Raw genomic sequence first — 16,254 nt, 5'->3', positions numbered from 1 at the left:
AATTACATTGACCGTCTACATGACTATAAAAAGTCTTAATTTATTTTAAGAATTACAGCAACAAACTATTTTTAACACATATTATATTATTGATTTAAGTTTATAGAAAATTACATAATTAATTAAGAGAGAGAAAGTAATTAAATAAGACGTGTGACTCATAAAATTTATTATTTTTAGTAAATTTCATATAATAATAAAAATATATTTAAAAAAGTGTATAATTAACATTTTTATAAAGTTTTATATGATAACGTTATATTAAAATCTTGTTAAATTTTCCCAATAAACAACATTTATATATGCCATTTAGATCATTAGATGAGCTTTTAAAAATCAATAGTTCTAATCATAATCATTAACATTATTAAAAATCTGGTATCAAGGGTGAGCCAATGTGAGTCAACTAAGGAAAAGTCAATTTATTTTCACTCCAATGTCGAAAATCTTATTACTGGAATCTTTCCATGTTATGGATTTTTTTTTTATTTTTTATAATAACGAATTTATGGTTCTATTTTGCCAAGTTGGACAGCGATACAACAACGAGTATTATTTTAAAGTTGGTAGCCCAAGGTTGTTTTTTTGGGAATAACCGAAACTTAAAGGGGTGAAAACGTTAAATAGCAAAAGTTTTAGGAACAGTATTTACTTATCATGGTTTTACAATTAAGCCCCATTTCCCAGCTTCAACAAGAAGACAGAGAGAAGAGAAAGAGAGAGAGGTGGTTGAAGAAACGAACCCTAAGAGAGAGAGAGAGAGAGAGAGACAGAGAGTCTTTGCTTTGATTTCAAGCTCCTTTACCATTGCATTTCGGGATCTCGAATCTTCAATCTGCAAAGGTTTTTTTTTTTTCTTCTTCTTTCTTTCCTTTTGGTGTTGTCTTAATTTTTTGTTTGCTTGCGAAAATCGAATCTATATCAATTTCCATTCCCAATTCGTTCGATCAGCTTGAAATCATTGCGCTGTTGATGCCACAGTGTCGCACATTGCACCGTGTTCGGGTTTTCAAATGCTAATTTCAAATTCTGTGTTGATCCTTTTCTCCTCTTGTTTTCTGAATGCGTGTTTTGGGCAGATTCTTTGGGAAAGGTAGAAAAGTGAAGTTTCTATCTTTGTTTTTTCCCCTTCATCTGGGTCCTGAGAAAATGAAAGTTTAAAATAGAAAGTTTGGCAATTGGGTGCTACGTTTTATTTTTCTTATTTTTTAACTTATTGTGGTTAAGTTTTTCTTTGTGGATTGGATTTTCTTTCCCCTAGCTAGTTTCTTGTGGCTTCCAAGTTTTGAAGTCGGTTTCTGCCTTTTTTTTTTAAAAAAAAAATGATGTTATTGAGTATTCTGTTACATTGGTAGTTTACTGTTGCGATGCCAGGCTTGTTAGATGCATGTGTTTGGGTTTGATTTTTTTTTATTGAAGAAAATTAAGCTGGTAATTTTTTTTATCATTATGGCACTGGTTTTAACTTAAAACATTGGTTAATATTATGTCATTTATGTGTGATGGGATTGCTATTGTGCTTGATACTATTTCATACGAGTTGTGCATTGCTTATGATGAAAATGTAATGGACAATCTTGGTGTGATGCTCCTCTACTGTGAGGAAAGGATTGACAATGTTGATCAACTATCTGAAATGATTAATAATGTATATGTAAAATGAAAATTTGAGATTGTTTGTGAGATGGGTGGACAATTTTTAGAATTGTATTTTGGGCTAATAAAAGAAAGAGATAAATCCATAAAGCTGCCAACATGTTGTGGACTTTTATCCAATGAAATATATAGTATCATGGAGATCCGAGATATTTAGTTCTTAGGCTTTTTTCTTGATGAAGTATGCAGATTTACTCATTTATGGTTATTGAGATTACTGAAATGCTCTTTTTTTTTCCCCCAAAGCTTCCTTGGTTACATTACATGTGGATTCTCTGATACTAGCACAGTTACTCTTTTGGTGCTGTGAGTACATTTGCATATAAACCAAATTTCAATTTTTGGAACATTTTCAAGGATACTATGCTATAAAATCGAGAACACATGCATTTTATGGTTTATATTTTATAATCGAGAACACATGCATATCAGATCATCATTGTTGAATCATGGATTTTATGTTTAAATATAAAATTTTCTATGTTGTCTTTATCTTTTAATTTATTCACATGATCACATTCTTTGGTAGTGTATAATTCGACAGGTATTGTTGATTCTGCTTCTATGGCAAATTCAAAGGGCTCATCAGGTTTCAGAAATTTTATGTATCCTGGAAAGCATCCTCTACTTCCTCCTAAAAGTCCGTTTCCTAGTGTTTCCCAAGCATATGCTGATTATGTCCCAAATCCTGCTGTTGGTTTAAAGGCTGGTAACAGACCTAGAGATGGAAACACACACCACCAACGTACTTCATCTGAGAGCCTCGTTATAGAGGAGCAGCCTTCATGGCTTGATGATCTCCTTAACGAGCCAGAGACACCTGTCCGAAGAGGTGGCCATCGGCGTTCATCAAGTGATTCTTTTGCGTACATAGACACTGTTAATGCATCTAACATTAATTATGCTAATCAGGACGAGTATAAATATAAGAATATGATGTCTATTCCGTCTTGGTCATCTCAAGACTTTGACCGCAGCAAAGATGCTCGTCATGTACCTGTTTATGCAGAAATGAACTCCGTAAAACAGAAAAATAGGTCATGGGACTCTTTTTCAAATGCCATGACAAATCCAGTTGGTGTTCCCTCAGGCAAAGACAGTGCTGCTTTTCAGAGTTCAGGATTGCAATGTACACCACATGAAGCAGATGGTCTTCCACCAGCATCAAGTGAAAAGCACGATTCAGTAGAATCAGGCTTACAGGATGCAAAACCATTTCCTGAAAAAAAGGACAGTTCACATGCAAAGTCATCTGCCTCTGAAACTGATACAAAACGTGCTAAACAGTACGTAGCTATTTTCTCTGGTTTATTTTATGGTTATTACAGTGATTGCTTGATTTTATGCCACTAATATCTAACTTGGGGGATGCAAGTTCTGAATGGTTTATTGTGGCAAATCCATTAAGTCATGTCATGCCCATTATTGACCCTTTTAAGGCTTACCAAATAGGCTGGACATTATTATAATATCAAATCTAGACTATACTACCTGTGTGCCATATACGTAGAAGGGAAAAAGATATAAGTTATATAACAATTGTTTGTGGCACAAAGTGATGTCTGCATTACTATAGCTGGTATACTAATTGTCATGTAGAGAAAGCAGTTAAACCATGCTTCTCATTATATGATGAATGTGGTATGTTTTTCTCTTTTTGTTTCTATTTAATTTACAGAATTTTTTTTTGAAACCAATCAATTTATATATGGAAAGGAAAAAAATTCTGAAACACTTGCAATGCAGGCAATTTGCTCAACGTTCACGGGTCCGGAAACTTCAATACATAGCTGAGCTGGAAAGGAATGTACAAGTTTTACAGGTAGGTTTCTGCACAAGGCAATATCCTGCATGTTTGCAGAGTGACATTTTATGAAAGTGCATGTAAATATGTAAGAAACTCGAAAGTTCTGATTCTGTTTCTTGCTATACCAACATAGGCAGAAGGGTCTGAAGTCTCGGCCGAGCTCGAGTTTCTTAACCAGCAGAATCTTATCCTGAGTATGGAGAATAAAGCACTCAAGCAACGTTTAGAAAATATAGCACAAGAGCAGCTTATCAAATATTGTAAGTTTCTATGATATGAGTATTGGCCATTTTCAAGTAACACAAGTTTTTTTTTTTTTTTAACTTGGAAATGTCAATCTGGGTACTACATATTTCAAGGAAGTTGTGTATATATGCTTTAGATACCTCAGCTGGTGAAATCCTTGTGAATTTATGATATATTGTATAGTATAAATTAATAGAAAAGGAACACATAAGGTTTATCTAAGTTTGATTATATCATATAAGTGGCAAGGAAGTAGAAAGTTCAGGTTCTATTTTCTATGTGCTAGAGCATGATTGCAAGAGAATTACTGTAGTGAGATTATGGGAGGTTTGATCTTTTAAGGGTTGTATTCAAGTAATTTGGCAAAAAATCACAACTGTAGCTCAAGGACTTCAAAACCATGGGGAAAAATCCATTCTTTTGTACCTTTCTATATTAGAAGAATCTAGCAATATAGGATAGTGATGGAAGTTAGGAATTAATATTTGACTTCAAGAAATGAGGTGGGGCTCAGTTGGCCACCTAATACCGTGTGGCGTGTGGCTAGCAGACTTTTCCTGCATTGCAGGGTTCAAATTCCCATGGAAACACGTGGCCAGAGCCGTGCTACGAAATATTCAGATGAGTGAGTGGGGATTTGTCTGGCTCCCAAAAAGGTGGGGACACCATGGGGAGACCAAGAAAATATGAACTGAAATCCTTGCCCGAGTTCTCTTTAGGCCCCATGAGTTCCTTTTTTTAAGCATGATTGGTTTCATTAGATATCACAGGAACATGTTTTATACACTAAAATCTATGCAATGTGAAATTCAGTGGAGCAGGAAGTACTGGAAAGAGAGATTGGAAGATTACGTGCATTGTATCAGCAGCAGCAGCAACCACAGACACAGCCACAACAGCAACCATCTGGAAGTCACAGACGCACGAACAGTAGAGACCTCGAATCTCAGTTCGCAAACCTTTCTCTAAAACACAAGGACACCAATTCAGGGCAAGACCCTGCTCTCAGAATTTAGATTTGCAGTAGCTGTAGCCTTGTTCTGCCTCTACATTCAACCGGTGTTGCCACACCCGCGATAGAATTGTTTCCTTCCCTTCCCATGCATGGGATTGTGCAGAGATTTCCATCATATGCCCTCTCTCTGCCTGCCAGCTTTGCTGATTTCAGCCTTCTCTTAGTCTTTCCGTTTTCTATTTACTTATTATTACCATTTAATGTGCACCTGGTGGTCATTGCCGAAATCTTATTCTATTTCTGTCAGTTGACCTGCCAGAGGTGGTAACCAACATTTTCAAACTTTCACCCCCACTGTTTCTTCAGTGAATATGTAGCTGTATACCCCCTCTTGTTAATCTCCACTATTGTGGAACTTGGTCCAGTCTCAGGGCCATTTGAATGTGTCTTATTTGTATGGATAATGTTAAGCTAATGTTTGTAATGTGATTTTATTGAAGTTAATGTTTTCTCAACATGTTGTTTGGTAGCAATGAGAAAATTGATCTACGATATTATTTAAGTCATTGATTTCTACAAGTTTCGCTTTCACTTATAGGTCTAGTTAAAGGTTATTTGTTGCTTTTAAATTTTGTAGGGTCCTACAAGTCAAAGCAACTTAACTTTTCATTTGATGTTCTATTATGTTGTTATATTAAATCGCATCTTAGAAGGTCCTCCAAGTCAAAGCAACTTAACTTTTCATTTGATGAGCTAATATGTTGTTATATCAAATCGCATCTTATAAGATATATGCTTTATGGGCTTGCCACTATCGTTGGTGAAGGATATAAAGCCCATACTCGACGTCAGGGTTGGATTCACACCGTGGGATTTGGGCAACACGTTTGTGGTTCATGTTCCCGTTTATATATTGAACACCGTTTTACTTGCGGGTAGTATCGAATTAAAGGCAAAGTGTGAAGGACGTAGTCAAGAACTAAACCGGTGGTGTCGAGTTAAACCTCCAAAATGTAAAATAAGTGAGTTGGTTGATGGTTAGTGTTTATTTTAATTATTATACTATTCATTTTAATTTTTAATAAATTACTTCGAACAAAAATCACTACGTTCAATAAAGTGAAACATAAAACTATAATTAGCTAAAACATATTTTTATTTACAAAAGTTAAAAGTTTTATAAAAATATATAACATCTTATTTTATGTCACTTTATATTTAATCAACTAGTTCAAAGACTAATTTTATCAAATGATTCTAATTCAATATACTGACTTAACAATTTTTATTTTTTTAAACTAATCCGATACTTTTGCTTAGTGAACCCATAACAAATCATTGAGTTATTAAAACCAACAGAACCATACACTTTTTTCTCCAGTCACTTTAAGACGAACCAAATTGGATCTCTCCTATGTGTTCTCCCTATCATTTTTCTCTCTTATTTTCCCACTTAATCCAAATGGAGTTATTCACACAAAAATTACCCTACTTAGAAGATGATCACTAAAAAAAGACTATAAATCATGAAGCATAAAATCCAAGAACAACGATAAGTTACATTACATGATAGGCCGAAAAACACAAGGAGATTGAACTTCCATGTAATACATTGTCTATAATTAGAATCAATTGATCACTTTGGAGAATAGTTGCAGCCGTAGGTGTCACACAACTAATCATTCACATTTTGCAATTCATGCATGCTTTATACCCTTTCCCAACAAATTATGAAAGGATAGAATTTTTTTCATGCATCAAATCAAATTCTGTTCAGGAATTGCTGGGATAGAAATTGCATAGGCAATATTAATCATCTTAGATACTCCAAACAGCTGCTACAAGAAATCCGTTCCTTTCTGTCATTCACCACGTCCAAACATAAATACTTGATATAAAAAACTGAAATCCTCTGGCTGAACAATGTCTCTTATAAAGCTGCAATTTTTTACAAGTCTAGAAGCTGCATCTTGCTTACCAGATTCCAGTTATTGCATTCAATTATCATTTATCTGTGCCTACGTCTTTTAGCATTGTCCTCTGTGAATAACTCCCAATTATTATGATCAAGGTTGCTCAAGTCATCAAGCTCTGCAATGGCTAGTAAGTACTGGGTAAGTTTCACAAGCTCTTGATCACTATCTCGGTTGGCATGAGCCTTCCTGAATGGTTTAATTGTCAAACCATTCTGTGGGTTCATTACAAAATTTCTTCTAAGGTCATCAAACATGATAGTATTTGAAGCATTGTAGAACTGAAATAGAATAAGAAACCAACATCAAGGGCATGTTGACTGATGCAAAAAATTGAAACAATACAGAAATAAATGAAAAGCAGATATAGATTACAGCAATTTAGAATGTCAAATAGTTTCATTTTGCAATTTTTTTAAACTAGAATCAATAACTCCATAACCCACCTAGGTTTATCTCACTTATGAGTTATGACTATACTCACAAGCATCAACATCTTTTTAGTTTTTCAGGAAGACTAAGTTACAGCAATAGTATTTTCTGGGTGTCCCGTTTCTCCCCACATAAGAATTATACTATTCATTGGGCTGTAGATGGCAATGTATGATTGAACAAATATGCTAACATACTCCTGTTAACTTTCCATTAAGAAAATAAATGGCATGTTAGTTTATTGCATAATATTCATAATTATACCTCAGGGAACTTAGCCCAGATCAAACCAAGAGGCTTGCAATCAAAGACCCCACGAGAAGAAGTCTGAACCGTGATCATTGCCATGTGGTCAAGAAGTGCGGTGATTTTGTAGTTAGGATTGCCCAACACCCCAAGTTGTTCCATCTTGACTTTAATCCACTTCATGCTGCAGGAAGTGAATGTAGCATTCATTCCATTACAAATTATTGTCCCAAAAGAATAAAAAATTGATAGAACAGAATACGGATAAAGTAAGATGGCAGTACCTGGTTGCAGACCATATCATAATGTCATACTCCGAATAAACAGAAGTAAGAAACTCGTGAAGGTCTGCAAAAGGAAAAGTTACAGACAAGAGAAAGGAAAGAAACAATACCGAGTTTAACTGTCAGTATGAAAAATCTTGTACTATCAACCAATTAGAAATCATTCTTGAGATAACTTTTAGAAAAGTCAAACAAATTTACCATACATAACAAGACATTTATAATATCAATGCCTTTCAATTAAGTTCAATAATAGTAGTAAAAAATAGATTAATTAATCAAATTAGTCTATGAAATCATCCGCATTGATCAATTTAGTTCCTAAAATTCGAAGAATGTCATTTTAATCACTAAAATTACCAAACCAACAATCCTTTTAGCATCTAAAATTACAAAACTAAGGACTAAAGTTGCCAAGGTTCGGCAACTTGAGTGATTAAAAATGGCATTTTTGTAATTTTAAGCAAACTCCATCCCCTAATTGAGTGAAAAAAGAAGAAAACGAAAAGGGGGGAAATGAAATTACAGGGTCTCATGAGTTGAAGAGGGTTCTCAGCAGTGGAGCGGTGATCGAAGAGAGTGTAATCAATATCCAGAACAAGCAATTTCTTCCCTTGGCGACACGGATTTTGAAGCTCAATCTGTAGGACATTATGTAGATAGGTATTGTTTGTTACAATAGAAAGAAACAAAATGAAAATGCGAAAAAAGAACAACAACTCGAACATTGAATTGATGAATGCGTCTATTCAATTTCTGCTTGTTGACTTCCATATCTTTGATGTCAACAGCCTCATCCTTGGGAAGCTCCAAATCGTCGAGGATCTCAGGGGACTCCACGGGATCCACGAGCAAGTCCTCTTCAGTAGTACTGAAATTTCATTCATTAATTATTCGTGAGAAATGTAATGAAAGAAAACCCTAATAATAAAAGTGTGAAACGAAACGAGAGCGTAGTGGCATGGCGTACCCGATCATGGTCATCTTGAGAGAGGAGTTGAGGGGAAGCTGGGAGAGGAAGAGAGAGTCGTCGCTGAGTTTGGAAGCGAGTTTAGGGTACAAGAGCTTCTGGCGAAGGGGTAAGACGTTGGTTAGCTCGCAGATTCGACGTTTGAGTTCGCCCACGGTGTCGTCGCAGCAGACGCGGACGGTGTATTCGTTGCCGCTCCATTTCACTTTCAGCGTCAGTTCCTCCCACGACGCCGACGCCGACGCCGTAGCCATGTTTCCTCCCTCTCTCACTCACCCACCGCTGTTCCTTTACACCAACAACTGTAACAGTGACAGTGCAACACAACACCAAACAAAACAAAACTTGCTCCGCAGATTTGGGTAAAAATCTCTTTTGTCATATACTAATAGATATAAACATATAGTATTAATTTTCTCTTTCTTTTCATCTGTTTGTTTCTTTGCTGTGACATCACTTATACTACATTATTTATTTTAATATTATAATATTTATATTTTTTTACTTTGAAACTAAAATAATAATTATTTAATACCAAATCAAAATTAAATTTGCCCAATAGTCTATTAAAACTTCAATTAAGAAATGTAGTAATAATTATAAATCAAATAATACATATAACTTAACGACTTTGGTAGTGTAAGTAAGGAAAACCTCACCTTTAATGTGTTTATCGATTTCTAAAAGTTAAACTGTACATTTTGCCTTACTTCCAAAATTAAAAATAAAAGTTGAAGAACAAAATGCACCAAATCATAAAAACAAGAGAATAATATTTATTTTATGCATTCTCATTATCTCTATTAAAGATTAATCATTATTTTTTAGAGGAATTACTTAGTATTAATAATTGTAAAAGAAAAAAAATAAGAGGAAAAAAATACAATTAATCCTATACCAAAAAACTAACCTAGAGAAAGACCAACAATTCAATTGTCAATGAAAAACATCTAATATAATATTGTTTTAGTTTTTTCTTAAACAAATAAAAATTCAACTTAAATTATGCTATTTTTCTTTTTATTTCAAATATGAACCTATTATTAATTAATATTGTTGTATATTATTAAAACTTAAAAGTAAATATTATAATTTAAACTTCTGTGTATACTCTTAACATTAAAAATCTGATTTCTTATAAGCAACACTAATTTCATTAAAACTCATACTTGGCACAAGGTGTGTGACCTATTAAAAATCTATGAAATTATATTATTACAATTTTATTAATACCAATTCCACCATTAAACATTGAATTAGTCTAAAAACATTTAAGTATTCTCATTACCTTCGATGGTCAGTCTAAAATTAAGAACATTGCTAGGGATACACAACTCCTCAGGCACTAAGCTCGAAAGGGTGATGGAGCTAGGTGCCATGGTCGGCTAGGAGAATCGTGAACGGCATGCTCAGTATATCTTAAAATTTATCCATTTGTATCGCTCTTTTGGTCTTTAATAAGAATGAATGACAATTTTATATAACTAATTTAAAATTAAAATCTATTAAAAGATTGATGTTGTCACCTTTTAAATATTTAAAAACAAACCTAATAATAAAATATTTTGTATAGCATGTCACGATGACAGAATTATACTACTATATCAAGATTTATTCAAAGTCAAACAAAATTCAAGTAGAATCCTGTGATGACAACGGATGACAATTGAATTAAAAGTGTGTTTGGATAAAAAAAATTAAAATTATGAAGATGAAAAAAAATATGATTAATGTGTTAATTATACCTCACACCATGAGCTTAGACGATTTTCTGTAAGAAGAGAATTTTAATTTCTCATCTTTTAAAAAAAAATTAAAATTTCAGATTTTTAGTTGTTCAAAATTCTGTTTTAAAATTCTAAAATTTTAAATTCTAAAAAATAACATCCAAACAATAAATTTTAGATTACAGAAATTCAAATTCTCTACTAAATTGTTTTCCTCGATTAAAATTCTATATCCAAACGCACTCTAAGAGCATTTTAAATCGCATTTTATTTATATAAATTCTTCCTAATGCTTGTAACAGCAACACACAGTTTGACAAGATGTCATTTCCTCAGCCAAATAAAAAAGAGACAACTGAAATTTTTTTGTAGAAGAGAAAATATATTTCTTGGAAAAGGTAAGTTTCATAGAGGATGCCATAACTGATTCAGTCTTCATATTCTGTTTCCTCATCATCATCTTCATTGTTTCCTCCTGCATATCTCCAACCATCTTCAACATTGTCACGATCCTCTTCTGTTTCTTCGCTATCTTCTTCATCGAAAGGTTCATCTTTCACGGGCCAAGAATTTTTATTTACAGTTAAAGAGGGAGTGGACAGTTTGCGTTTTGCAATTTTGGAAGGAGGCAACTTGAGGTTTGGTTTAGGCTTACTCTGCTTCTGAATTTTACCATTTGATCGTTTCGCAACATAGGCATCATGGTCACTTGCTTCATCCATTTCATTGTCAACATTAGCCTGAGCATGCTCTGCATTTTCATCAGCCATAAGCCCCGGATGCTCCCTCTTCAAATGGAGTCTAAGCTTGTATTCATGGATGTATGCCTTTTCGCACCCATCATAGGGACATGCATAGGGACGGTCAGATGATGCAGAACCATATGCCCCTCCAGATGGTTTAGAAGTTTTTGTTTGCTTCTCTGAAGGGGGAGTAGTGTACTTTGTCACATCCACGGATGCATTCTGTAAGATAAGGTCGAAATTGCAAATCAAAAGACTGTTCAAGAAATGTTAACAGTTTCAAAATTTTGTGAGCACATCCACTGGAGTAATTCATCAGTTTCGAATTAGAGACATCTTTATACAGATATTCACGATATACATGAGAGAAATAATACATATTTGTATTGAGATATACTAACAAACCAAATGAAACTACCGCACAAACACCAAATGGATGGATTAAGACAACAGGTATGCTTTACATAATAAAATGCATCATATAATATTAATAGACTGAGTGGTAAAAAAATAAGGAAAATGTACCAGCAACACAAATAGGAAACACTACCCAACCTTTTCATGATGAGATGCAATGTGATTCTTTAGCTTGTATTCATGAGCATATCTCTTTCCACAATCTGGATATGGGCAGATATGATAGTTCTCTTGGGAATGTGTTTTCATGTGAGACCTTAAGTTGAAATCCAGGGAGAAGGCCTGCAGCAGATGCAATTGCAAACATACACTCATAAAGACATTATCCAAATTCCAAAGCAAAAGACTAATAATAACTTACCTGAGAATGAAATAGTGGATAATAATTGAAGATAATATCATACATAAAGTAATTTATCCACTTAAAAGTGTTTTGTGTGTGTGTGTGTGCGCGCGCGCGTGTATAGAGAGTTCATGACAGATTTATGAAAATCACAATATACTCAACTATAAAACAACATTTGGTCTATATTGATTCAACTTGAAAATTTTACAAATTCATTGGTTACCCTCTATATCAACAATTTAAAGACTATGTACACATAGGTCTCACCATTAAGAACTCAAGCTTTGCTTGAATATCTCTGGTAATTCCAAATTTCCATTGAGAAAAACATTCCGACCAAAACAGATTCAGAGTGGACAGTTGAATACTAAATTCATGATGGTCTTTGCGATAGGAAGAAATAGATGGAAAGCATCAAGCTAATTTGAATGTCACAAATCCAAATGTGTAAAACATAAAGAACAACACACAGAACATGCAACACCAACTAAGGAAAGGAAGCCATCATAGAAAACAACAAACCCTTAATTGGATCAAATCATCACCTTACCACAGCCTTCATGAGGACACACAAAATCCCTCTCCCCTGTATGAATGAGAAAATGTCTTTTCAACTTTGAGCTATCCAGAAATTTCTGCAATGTGAACAAAATACTTTCAGCACTGCTAAATAGACCTGCCATTAGAGTAAACCACAGTCCACAGCAAGCTATTGCAACTTGATACATAGCATTAAATAAATAAATAAAGTGTAATTAAAAAAATATAAACCAATTAGAAAAAGGTTTAATGATTTGTTTTAATTAAGTATGCTCCAATCATGCAGCATAACATGCCAATACCTGAAGTCTGCAAATAAAGCGCAGTTCTTAGATCACTTTACCTAACCCTGCCCCCCAGAGTTGCATTGTAAACATTATATATCCCCATGAAATGTCCTTTCCACGTTATATGATAGCTACCCAAGTACTTGGGGAACCCACCCTTAAAAGCTAGCTGTTAAGGGGGGTGAACCAAACATTTAAATACTCCACCGAGAATCTTATACTACTCGATGTGGCACTTAGGCCACCCATAATACCCAAGTCCCTATAATTATACTTATTGGACATAGACAGTGGAACAATAAGCATCATTTATTAAAATGGAAATGACACACCCAGGAGATCCAGACAGAAGCTAGAAGAGAAAATAAAGAGGGAATGATACACATGTAATCTTCAATCTAAAAGAAAACACATGCAAAAACCTATATTCATGGCATGAAAGAAAAACAGAGTTTATGCTTGAGAGGGATCAACACAATGTTTCATTAAAGCTATAGGCTTTAGGCTAATCACTGGATAAGAGACTGGTTAAACAAAGTGTAATTTGATCTGCTTTTGCAGCATGCAGTAATGTAAATTATTATTTCACAACTTGGCAATACAATGGCACACACACACACATATGTATATATAAATACATGTGTATGGGTGTGCATCTGTAAGTATTAAAACCACTACCTTTCCACATCCATCGTAGTGACAAACATACTGCCTCTCTCCATGGATGTGAGAATGTTTCCTCAATGCACCAGCATCTATGAATGTCTTTCCACAGCCATCATAGCTGCAAAGAAAAAGTACTTCAGTAGTTGGCTCAGGTTCTGGCTCTGGCACTGAAGGCTCTTTTACCTTTTCTTTCAAGGTCTTCAAGGTATCCTCTTAGGAAAGTAAAACAAAGAGAAATGTAAGATACAAAACATGATATGATAACATCGCCATACAGTGGTCTCTTAGCAAAGCACCTAAACATCAATTTTTTGCATGTTTTACAACAATATTGTTTATTGAATTAGTATTAAGTATTAAAAAAGATACCATAACTTCTATCTCTCCAGACATACAAACTGTTACCACCTCTCACCCAACTTCAGCAAAAAACAGCCAAACAACTGATTATCTCATGCCAACAATGCATATTAGCCATTAGGTTAAACCATGTTAAATTCTGTCTCAAATCTTGTTTCCCTTTATTTTCTACCAAGTTTTGTATCATTATAGAAGCTAAAAAAACAGTAGCATCAATCAATTTTAAAAGAAAATAAAATAAAATACACAGATGTAAACAGACACGGAATGGCCAAATGGGGGCAGGAATGAGCAAAGATGTAAGCTTGCTGGGTAGTAAAAAAGACCAACCTGTTACCCATTTTAAGATCATGCACTTCCCTCCTGTTGTCACAAGATCTTGGGGAACCCTGGCAGCATCTGATTATTAGCATAACACTTAACCAAATGAAATATGAAAATAACAGAAACTGCACATGGCCGCCAGCTAAAACATTATAACCTGATCTCTCCATCTAACAGCAACATGGAAAGACTAACCTTAAACACATTATATCCATTCATTCACATTCCTAAACCGAGAAAATTGTAAAACGTTTATAAAAATAATAAGAATGGTAGCAAGGTCCCATGATAATCCCTGATTACTATTTCATTCCACTCATTCAAAAAAAAAAAAAAAAAAACTAAATTACTGAGAAAGCTTAATATAAATGAAAAAGTGGCACTCCCCCTCCTTCCCCTCCATACTCCTCCATCTAAACATCAAAACCAACCAAATTCTCAAAGCTAATTCGATAAGCACAGTAATTAACAATAACAGAGTAGATATAAGGCTGGTTGGGTGGTTAAGAAAGAAGGGAAGGAGTAAAAGGTCACGTTTGATCGCTCCTCCCGACGAAAAACCAACAAACTAACACTTAACAAAGAAAACTAATGCACGCGAATTACTGATTGATTTGTGTTTTATTCCTTAACTTTTTTAGTTATTTAATTTATTAATTAACAACAAATCTCTGTTTGAATTGGTACAAATTCACGAGGAAAAATTTCTTACTCTAATATATATGTGCACTGCTTTAATTTTTAATAAAAACTTGTTCATGAATTCTAATTATTTGTTAAACAATATTTTCGTATTATTACTCTTGTATGAGTAATTGAAACACAACAAAATAATGGAACTATGACTATAAATTGAGCCTCGTTATAAACAAGACAATTTTACGCGATATTGAATCCCTAAAACATAAGATGCAAACTGATAAAAAAAAATGAGAGCGTGAAGAAATTGGGAATACCATTCTTTGACCCATTTGACAGCGGCAGCCTTGGACTTGAGGATGGGGCGCCTCTCGAAATAGCTGTTACTGTAGTGAATCTCCATCTCCGCTAGCTCTTTCCTTCGCAAATTCTTAGAACCCTTTTCGCGTTTTAGGGTTTGGTGTTTTCAGCAGGGACGCATTTTCTCTCCAACCCAACCGTACTTGGATTTGGATCCTCTCTCCCTCTTCACTAACATGATATCGCGGGTTAATTTTAATGGGAAGAAGACACTGTTTTTCTTTTAAATAAATAATAAAAAATCTATGTTTTCTTTTTAAATATAGGTCTATGGGGTTTGTACATTAATTTTAAATTGTTGGAAGTTGTCTAATTGTGTATTCAAATATAACTTTTAATTTATCATAGATTTTGTATTAAAGTATGAGTAAATAGTGTATCAAATAGTAATATAAAATGTATTTCCATGTTATTATTTAATCATATAATTTTATATATAAAAGTTTGTTAAGTTTTATTATAATTATTTTAAATTTTATATTATTATAATTTCTAATTGATTAATAATGTGAAAAAAAATTGCAATAGCAGTGTATAGAAATTAAAATCTACTACAATATATACTTACTGGAAGGACATATTTTTTAAGGTAATATATATATATATAAACTTCACCATAAATTTCATGTTTTTTATTAATTATTATACATATTCAATTTTTCTAACTGATGTGTTTTTATCTTTTTATTATTTTGTTTGCATTTTCTAAATTGATATCAACTTCTCTATTTTCAGTTCATTTTTCGCTTACTCAAATCAATAATTATTACTTAAATCAATTTCTTTTTATGTGAAACAACCCTTTAAAATTTAAGCCATCAAAATTTGTTACCATATCTATTGTTATGGTTTTTTTTTTCTTAATTTTTATAAATTTTCAATGTATTCACTTTTTATTAAACTAAAAACTAACTAACTAATTACCTAGACTAATTAAAAAATATGTGTAAATAAATTAAATTTGAGTGTGAATATAATATTACATTAAAAACTTAAAATGATATTTATTAAGAATATTAATAAAATAAAGTGATTAATATTACATTAAAAAATTCAAATAATATTTATTTTTAAACTTTTTTTACAGACACTTATAATGGAAAAAGCAGTGGAGATTGAGATAGACATTGAGGATGCATTGCATAAAACACTACATGTGAACAAAGGTTCATTTGTTGTGTAATAGTAATTGAAACTCTCGTGACAATTCTAACAAGTCATTATTCCTGTGAGGATTAGTGGTAAAGTGTTATGATACAATTGTATTATGTGTTAT

General features: G+C 33.3%; 3 protein-coding genes across 5 annotated transcripts; 1 reads left to right on the top strand and 2 right to left on the bottom strand.

The window, feature by feature from the left end:
- The first annotated feature begins 659 nt into the window (after positions 1-659).
- On the top strand, positions 660-5,179 carry LOC100813098 (bZIP transcription factor bZIP100). 2 transcript variants are annotated; one of them, XM_003524957.5, is made up of 5 exons: positions 660-843; positions 2,201-2,942; positions 3,403-3,478; positions 3,597-3,723; positions 4,523-5,179. In XM_003524957.5, exons 2-5 carry the CDS (start codon positions 2,221-2,223, stop codon positions 4,723-4,725), a joined length of 1,128 nt encoding a protein of 375 aa, XP_003525005.1. In that variant the 5' UTR covers positions 660-843; positions 2,201-2,220; the 3' UTR covers positions 4,726-5,179. The 2 variants fall into 2 exon arrangements, with proteins under 2 accessions (XP_003525005.1, XP_014631213.1); XM_014775727.3 differs by having other exon boundaries at positions 673-843; positions 2,186-2,942.
- Positions 5,180-6,203: 1,024 nt separating this feature from the next.
- On the bottom strand, positions 6,204-8,974 carry LOC100812010 (ubiquitin-like domain-containing CTD phosphatase-like). 2 transcript variants are annotated; one of them, XM_006579388.4, is made up of 7 exons: positions 8,570-8,974; positions 8,326-8,470; positions 8,126-8,240; positions 7,600-7,663; positions 7,334-7,499; positions 6,643-6,918; positions 6,204-6,523 (listed from the first exon to the last, which is right to left on the bottom strand). In XM_006579388.4, the coding sequence occupies exons 1-6, from the start codon at positions 8,821-8,823 to the stop codon at positions 6,673-6,675; spliced, it is 990 nt and encodes a 329-aa protein (XP_006579451.1). In that variant the 5' UTR covers positions 8,824-8,974; the 3' UTR covers positions 6,204-6,523; positions 6,643-6,672.
- A 1,572-nt stretch (positions 8,975-10,546) lies between these two features.
- On the bottom strand, positions 10,547-15,207 carry LOC100811480 (zinc finger transcription factor YY1). Its single transcript, XM_003524954.5, has 6 exons — positions 14,936-15,207; positions 13,986-14,044; positions 13,308-13,507; positions 12,348-12,437; positions 11,595-11,738; positions 10,547-11,261 (listed from the first exon to the last, which is right to left on the bottom strand). Exons 1-6 carry the CDS (start codon positions 15,019-15,021, stop codon positions 10,725-10,727), a joined length of 1,116 nt encoding a protein of 371 aa, XP_003525002.1. The 5' UTR covers positions 15,022-15,207; the 3' UTR covers positions 10,547-10,724.
- Positions 15,208-16,254: the final 1,047 nt, after the last annotated feature.

Source organism: Glycine max, chromosome 5 (genome assembly GCF_000004515.6).
Source record: "Glycine max cultivar Williams 82 chromosome 5, Glycine_max_v4.0, whole genome shotgun sequence".
Classification (NCBI taxonomy): Eukaryota; Viridiplantae; Streptophyta; class Magnoliopsida; order Fabales; family Fabaceae; genus Glycine; species Glycine max.
Note: the sequence above shows the minus strand (reverse complement) of the source record. Positions and strands in the feature narration are given on the sequence as shown.